The sequence below is a fragment of the Euleptes europaea genome, chromosome 1 (assembly GCF_029931775.1).
Source record: "Euleptes europaea isolate rEulEur1 chromosome 1, rEulEur1.hap1, whole genome shotgun sequence".
NCBI classification, from domain to species: domain Eukaryota; kingdom Metazoa; phylum Chordata; class Lepidosauria; order Squamata; family Sphaerodactylidae; genus Euleptes; species Euleptes europaea.
In genome coordinates, this window is record NC_079312.1 from 173,554,162 (window position 1) to 173,562,719 (window position 8,558).

Genomic DNA, 8,558 nt, shown 5'->3' on the forward strand with positions numbered 1-8,558 from the left:
AAAATAAACACTTTAAAGTAGCTCACAGCTGTTATGCCTAGAGAAGAGGCAGCCATATAAACTTTTTCCCAAGCAGTAGTTTACCTAAGCTACCAAGAGACAGAAGTGTTTTACAGAAAAGAGAAAACACTGAACACAGAAAAAACTCATGCTTAAAAGAAAATGTAGAACCATACTTATGAGCGTCCACAAGCCATGTCTGTGGGTTTTGATGTCCTTAATAAAGCACCCTTGGCGCAGAGTGGTAAGCTGCAGTACTACAGTCTAAGCTCTGCTCACGACCTGAGTTTGATCCCAACAGAAGTCGGTTTCAGGTAGCCAGCTCAAGGTTGACTCAGCCTTACATCCTTCCGAGGTCGGTAAATGAGTACCCAGCTTGCTGGGGGTAAGGGGAAGATGACTGGGGAAGTCACTGGCAAACCACCCTGTAAACAAAGTCTGCCTAGTAAACGTTGGGATGTGACGTCACCCAGTGGGTCAGGAATGACCTACTGCTTGCATAGGGGACCTTAACCTTTAATAAAGCACAAAACCAGATAGGCCTAAGCCTTTCCAACTGAAATGGGGTTTAAGAAGAAGAAGAAGAAGGAGAAGAGTTGGTTTTTATATGTCGACTTTCTCTACCACTTAAGGGAGATTCAAACCAGCCTACAATCACCTTCCCCTCCCTACAACAGACACCCTATGAGGTAGGTGGGGCTGAGAGAGAGTGACTAGCCCAAGATCACCCAGCTGGCTTTGTATGTAGGAGTGGGGAAACAAATCCAGTCCATCAGATTAGCCTCCGCAGCTCATGTGGAGAAGTGGGGAATCAAACCCGGTTCTTCAGATCAGAGTCCACCGCACCAAACCACTGCTCTTAACCACTACACCATGCTGGCATAATAGTATGCACTGGTGATAAAAAAGAGCAGAACCCAAGAAAGCTCTTCCACATTTTATGAAAAAAACAAAACTCAGCCAGTGTTACTTCTAAACAACTCGTTCTTTCTTTCCTGTAGAAGTGGTAATTATGCAATGGGAACTACCAATGAAACGATGGTGACAGAATTCATCTTAATTGGGTTATCTGAACACCCCAGAGCACAGGCTGTGTTCTTTGGGTTCCTCTTGATGGCATACCTCATCAGCCTCCTTGGCAACAGCCTCATCATCACGTTGACTATCGCTGACCCCCGGCTCCATAATCCCATGTATTTCTTTCTCTGCGTCCTCTCGTCAATTGACCTCATTATCACCAGCAACACGGTCCCTGAGGTCTTGGCCAACTGCCTCCTTTTCATGCCCACCATCTCCTTCTACAGGTGTCTGGTCCAGATGTACGTTGGTCTGTTTCTCGTCTCGACAGAATGCGTCCTGCTAGCCATCATGGCCTACGACCGCTTTGCGGCGATATGCCAGCCTCTTCACTACATGCAGATCATGAGCTGGAAACTTTGCGTCAGTCTGGTGTCTGCCTCTGTGGCCCTCTCCTTCCTGATCACTCTCATTACTGTGCTGTTGCAGCCGACTGACTTCTGCGGCCACTACATTATCAACCATTTTGTGTGCGAGCTGCAGTCTTTTCTGAAGCTAGCCTGCTCTGACACTCGCGTCAGCGAGCTGTTCATGCAGATGTCAAGCCTCTTAATCTTAATACCGCCCTTTGGTTTTATTGTTGTGACCTACGGGCGCATCGCTTTGGCTGTGTTGCGCATCCGCTCGACATGGGGCCGCAAGAAAGCCTTCTCCACCTGTAGTTCTCACCTCACAGTGGTCAGTATCTTTTACGGGGCTATCATGATCATGTACTTAAAGCCTCAGCAGAAATCTCCTTCTGAAGAGGAAAAGATCATCTCTGTAATGTACGGGGCTCTGACTCCCATGCTCAACCCGCTGATATACAGCTTGAGAAACAGGGATGTGAAGGGGGCTTTCTGGAAGGTGGTTAGCAGAAAAAGGTAAAGGCCTCTGTGCATTATGCACAGTTGATAACCAGTTGATAACCAGTTAATGGAAGAGTGAATGCTGAACATCATTGCTTTTATGAAGCTGCCTTATACTGAACCAGACCACTGGTTCATCGAGGTCTGTATTGTCTACTCTGACTGGCAGCGACTCTTCAGGGTCTATTGTCTCTTGGTTTGGTTTCCTTGACTGTATTGTTTCCTGTGAATAAATATCAGGTTCTTTGCCATCCCTGTTGTGTGCTGCTGTATCCTTGGGGCGGCATGCCTGCAGTCACTCCCCTTATCAGGGGTCCCTCACACCTCCTCCATGACGGTCCTCATCTGTGACCTCTGGGGGCTGCTCACACCATTGGCTTGGGAACATACCAGTCCCATGAGCTCACTTGGGGCATGGTCAAGCATTTGCCCACTGTCCCCTTTTATACTCTCCCCATCTGGGGGTATGCTGCTTCAGTCTCACCTCCCCCCAGCAAAGCCTTGTGCTGTCAGTCCTGGTCCTTGTATGACTCTAGCCTCCAACACTGCCCCGTCCCCATCCTTGCTGGTGGTGGTCATGCCCACCCCATCATCCCAATGTTAGCATCTCTTCCTCTCTTACCGGCCCCTTGCTGGTGTGGTTGGCACTGTGAGAGCCACTGTGGTGTAGTGGTAAGAGCAGTGGACTCTGATCTGGAGAACCGGGTTTGATTCCCCACTCCTCCACATGAGCAGCAGACTCTAATCTGGTGAACTGGGTTGGTTTCCCCACTCCTACACATGAAGCCAGCTGGATGACCTTGGGCTCATCACAGTTCTCTTCAAACTCTCTCAGCCCCACCTACCTCACAAGGTGTCTGTTGTGGGGAGAGGAAGGGAAGGAGATTGTAAACCTGTTTGATTCTCCTTAAGTGGTAGAGAAAGTCAGCATATAAAAACCAACTCTTCTTCTTCTTCCTGCACTGCAGGACTCATTCATCCCTCCCCCCTCCCCGAGGAGATCACATGGGCAGAATCATGACTGTGATTAATTGAATACCTTTATAGCCCATGTTAGGAAGAATTTGGATGTCCCGGGGTGGGGAAGGGAGGTTGTAGTGTGTGGCTGGTGGGAGGTCCTCTGTCACAGGGGCTTGTATTACTATGCCATTACTATGGGTCTGGCTGGTCAGTCAATGGCTGTTGCCCATCTGAACTCTCCACTGGACTCTACAACTATGCTGTGATGGACGAGGGGTCTAGTCCTGGATGATGCCTTAACCATTGGAACCAGGCCTGCAGGCACAAAATACAATATTGTGAGACCCATACCCTGGAAGCAAGGACCGCTAGATGGCTGCAATGCCACCATGAAGAAGAAGAAGAACTGGTTTTTTATATGCTGATTTTCTCTACCTTTTAAGGAGAATCAAACTAGCTTATCTGTTCATGGCTCCCATCTCTGGATTTCAGTGTCCACATATGCTGCCAGGATGAGAATTGGATATATTGATGATGAGTGAAGACTCTGATATGGATCACAGTGGGAACTGCAGTGTTTTCCCAACTGTTCCTTACTCCCAAATTCCCCATAGCATTCTTAAAGTTTAAGTCAGAAGTAATAATTAATCTTTGAGTCTAAAATACGCATTTGAAGTGTTTCCCTAGGCATTCTATTTAAGACTTCTGTGTCATATTCCAGAAGGACCTCTGATATTGTAGTTCATAGAATAAGGACCAGGTAAGTGCAGCATCATTGTCTTCTATCCCCAGGAACCTGCAGAGTTGTTCTTTTCATAAGACTGAATAGCAGATCTGCGAATATTTCCCACAGAAGCGACTTTTCCCAGAGCTTCTTTGAAAGGGAAATTTGGCTTTTCATCATTTTCTTCAGTCTACTCCTTAGACTGATTTAGAAGGCTGCATGCAATCCTGAATAGCTGGTCTGCTTCAGTTGCCTTCAAGCCAAACACCAACTTTTTGGAACTCTTTCTTCCAAGTCATCAGTCCTAGGAAGAAACAGTTAGAGTAAGCACTGACCTTACCCAAAAACTTTGAACGGGTGACACGCTCATAGAAGAGGACTAGATTTAGTTAAATTCCCTGGCCTTGAAGAGGAAAGTGGATAAATGCTGTCTACTCTTGCAGGCAAACATCTTGCTTTGTATTTGGGTGCTCTGAGTTCTGATCCTGACGTCCAGTGGACAACTACTAGAGGACATTTGTTTGGCTAGACTTGTCCCAGACTCTGGAACAGTTTTATTTGTCGGGCTTCATTTGCAGCAGTCAAGCCACCCAACTAGCAACCTCTTCTTTCTCAACACCATTCCTTCCTTCTCAAACTGGCCTGGAATTGGGGTCTTTTTCTCCTGCTTTCCACTGCCAGAAGAGGTAGGTGTTTAACTGAAGCTGGAGGGTGAGATTCAAAACAGAGAAAAGGAAGTATTTCTTCACACAACGCATACCGCAAAGTTACATTGTGGGACTTCCTGCCCCGGGATGTGATAATGGCTGCCAACTTGGAAGGCTTTAAGAGGTGAGTGGACCTGTTCATGGCGGATACGGCTATCCATGGCTACTAGTCAAAACGAATACTGGTTATGATGCATACCTGGAGGTTGGCAATCCTATTCATATCATCCAAGTACTGTTTTTGTTTGAAGGACAAATTAGTCTCAAGAGAGGGGCTCAAGACAGGGTGAAAGAAACCCTTAAGCTTTACTATGGCTCAAGAATGCCGCCTAGAGCATCTGGGAAGTTGGACCACTGGGGTTTTCATTAGAATAATTCATTCCCATTCCATATTAGGCCACCAGGCCAAATGTAATCTTTTTTGACAACGGAACAACTGGTTTGAATGGGACCAACTATTTGTCATGGTAGTTCAGAGTTATTTACAGCTACTCAGCTGAAAGGACGGTCACTGTAGTAATTTTCTAATTAGTAAGGTTAGAATCAGACAACAGAGATGAGGATTGGCATTGGAGTAGCTAAATCAGCTAGTCCTTCTTAGGCCGTTGATTCATGGGAGGTTTTGCCTTGGATTTGCCGCGCTCTAGATGCACATTTTCCCCATCCGCATTCTCAAAACTCTGCATGGGGGCTTATTTTGGGGTTTTGAGAATTTGGATGGGGAAAATGTGCATCTAGAGAGCGGCAAATCCAAGATAAAACCTCCGATGCATAAATGGCCTTAGAGGGGAAGGTGGCACAGGTCAGATTCCATTGACCATAAATATCTGAGCGTTTGGGATTTTCCCTTGTCTTCCATGGAACAATTTGAAACTTGGGTCCACATGATGGTGGATAGGAGCTGAAGACTCCTCTGTCATCTTGTTACCGCAAGGAACTCTGCATGTGCTCTGAGGAACCTACTACGGCCTGGGTAAAGTGTAGCTAGCTGAGTTAGACCTACTTTATCGCATTTATTTGTAAGCATGAGTACGCTGTGAGTTCGGGTGCCTTTTCCTTGTATTTTGTTTCGACCTTTTTTCTCTGTGTGTGTGTGTAAAGTGCCATCAAGTCACAGCCGATTTTCTGGATCCAAACATCCTTCTCAGTTTTTCCCCCTTTATAATAAACTTTCCTCTTCTTCTTCTTCTTTTTTTTCCATTGTGTCAGTACAATTATATTTCTTTGGGATATGTCTATTCCTCTCTTCCCTACATGCTAGACTGCAAAGACATTCCCTATTTTTCTCTAAGGTACTCTGCAGTGTTTACACCTTGATATGTCTTTATTGATCTAGTACTGTGCTAGGAGGAACCCGTCTTACTGGGACAGTCTAGGTGCGAGCAGCGGTTACCAGGTCCTTTCCAAAAGCAACCTTCGTCTAAGGGAGTTTCCCAGCAAAGAGACTCCTTCCCCCCTTCCGTCCATCACAGACTGATTTCAAAAATGTTTCACATCCTTGGGAATGTGCGTGTGGGAAATAAATAGATCTACTGCCATTTTTAGCAGATCAGTAATTCTTTAAAGACAACACTTTTCGTTGCACTGGAAGAATAGATTGAAAACAAATAAAAAAGTAAGGTCCCCTTTACTGTAAATCACCTTTTCCAGATTATTTACACATCTGGTGGACATGTGGTAGAGCAAAAACGTATTGGTTCCCTGTCGTAGATTATTTGAAAAAAAGGTTTTGATATAGACTTCCCTTTTTCAGCTGAAGTTACATTGTTAAGCTACACTGCTATGTTTCTGAAAGATAATCATGATCTAATTTCCCATATGTTAACAGCAGCTAGATTAGTATTTGCGTGTTATTGGAAATTTGATGTAACCCCCACAGTCAATGAGTGGATCTTGAAATGTAAGGAAACCTTTTTTCTAATCATTCTGATTAATCTAAAAAGAGGATATGATGTGTTGCAACAACAGAAAATTTGGCAAAAGAATAAAAAAAAATTGGAAAAGAGTAATCACGGAAACAGGGAATATGATACAGAGTAATATAAAGAAAAAACCAGAAACTTGTTTGTTAGGTTTATTCCCAAAAGATATTAAAAAGGAAGATAAAGCAGTTTGTCAGTATAGTTTTGCAGCAGTGCGATTGATAATTGCTAAATCCTGGAAAGGGAAAAAAAAACTTCACATGAAAGATTGGAGAGCCAAAATGATTTACTATATACAAATGGATAAAATTACAAATAGCTTGAAAGGAAAAGATATAGAAATATTTAAGAGCCAATGGCAAAAAACATTGATATATTGGGCAAAAATAGCAAAGGTAAATTTTACAAAAATGATGAAGGGGCTGTAAGTAAAAGAAATAAGTATAGGTTAAGATAAGTTAAAGTATAAATCTAAGAGATTAATCAACGGGAGTCGCTCACGGTGAAGGGGGGTGATGGGGGATGGAGGGTTATAAAATGGAGGTAATGGGTAAAATGAGCACTACTATTTTTCTTTTTTGTTGTAACATTGAAACAATGCAATCCATCTTCTATGAAAACAATAAAAAATTAAATACTAAAAAAAAGAAAATTTGGCAAAAGTCTCTTGTTGAAACTTTATAATGTTAATGTAATGGATTATTTCAGCTATAATACTGTCTTGCTTTGCAATAAATAAATGATTAATTAAAAATAAGGCCCCCAAATAGTTCTAAGTTTTGCTACTATTATGTTTTATGCAGACCTTGGTCTATTATGGTGACATCAGGGCCCTTCCCAATTCTGTGAGTTATTTTAATAGAGGTTTATACCAAAATTTGCCAGTGGGGAATGAATTAAAACCTGAATCAATACAGAACCAATACCAAAGGTATTATATGGGCTAAATACTTATCTCTATGGTCATGGCCACAACTGAGTCCCTGGCTTACGTGTCACTAAGCCCACTTCCCCTTCACTCTCCTCCATCTACAAATAAAGTGTATATACTTTTGCCGATTAAGCTAATCCCCATATTATTTAATGAATATATATTTACCTTATCTTATTTTATCTAATGTTATTCATTCAATACCTTAATATAATCATGATACAGAGTATATATGAGAGATTAAATCAAAGAATATTCTTTAAATGGTCCCATTATAAATTGATTTTCACAATAAATTCTCCACGCCTCCCGTTCCCCGCAAAATTGTACACTGTCATTCTGATTTATCAAAGCCGTAAGTTTCGCCATCTCCGTCAATTCCAGCATCTTATTTATCCAGTCTTTTCTGGTCGATATCTCGTCCTTCTTCCATTTAGCTGCATATATCACACGTGCAGCCGTGGTGGCATATATCAAAAATGTATGATGAGTAAAAATAGTGTCAGGTATCATAGTAGCATCATTTCAGGTGTTTTAGGAATATTTTGATGTAAAATCAACCTTATTTCATTGTATATCATCTCCCAAAATTCCTTAGCTTTTTCACAAGTCCACCAGATATGATGAAATGATCCAATTTCTTTTTTACATTTCCAACAGTTTGGTGACATTGAGGGAAATGATTTTGCTAATTTCTTAGGTGTTAAATAGCATTTATACATCCTTTTATATACATTTTCTCTTAGTAGTTGCGAGGATATAAGTTTCAAATCTCTTGTCCATAACCTTTCCCATTTATGCAACATTATATCATGACCCAACATTTGCACCCAACTAATCATGGTTGGTTTTATTCTTGTTCACAATAAAGTTCTAACAGTAGTTTATACATCTTGGATATTAGGTGATCATTTGTATCCAGTAAAAGTTTCTGTAAGGTTGATTTAGTTTTAGAAAATCCTGTTTTCAAATCTTGTTGAAAAACTGAGTTTATTTGGTGATACTGGAACCAAGTCAATAGATCTCTAACTTCTTCATAGTCTTTAAGTGAACACTTTATACCTTCCCATTTCAAAAGGTCTTGGTAAGTTACAAATTGAGCAGGTCTTAGTGGGCGTAAAGTTAACATTTCTTGTGATGAAATCCATAACAGAGTTTTTACTTCTAGTAGATGTTTAAGAACCACAAAATTAGATGAACTTAAGTCTCATTAACTTTAGTGGGGGTTTATAGTACACTGGGTCGTATGAAACATATAGATCCCAGAGATCAAGGAGACTCAAGAAGGAACTTCAAAATTGTAAGGATCATGAAAACTCTCCAAGTGCCACTTCTAAACCATCGAGTCCTTTTTTTTCTCCCTTTAGAAGGAACAAGGCAGAGGATATC

General features: G+C 42.0%; 1 protein-coding gene across 1 annotated transcript; it reads left to right on the forward strand.

Moving 5' to 3' along the window:
* Positions 1-1,038: 1,038 nt before the first annotated feature.
* Positions 1,039-1,944, forward strand: LOC130477752 (olfactory receptor 13H1-like). Its single transcript, XM_056849809.1, has one exon. It carries the CDS (start codon positions 1,039-1,041, stop codon positions 1,942-1,944), a length of 906 nt encoding a protein of 301 aa, XP_056705787.1.
* Positions 1,945-8,558: the final 6,614 nt, after the last annotated feature.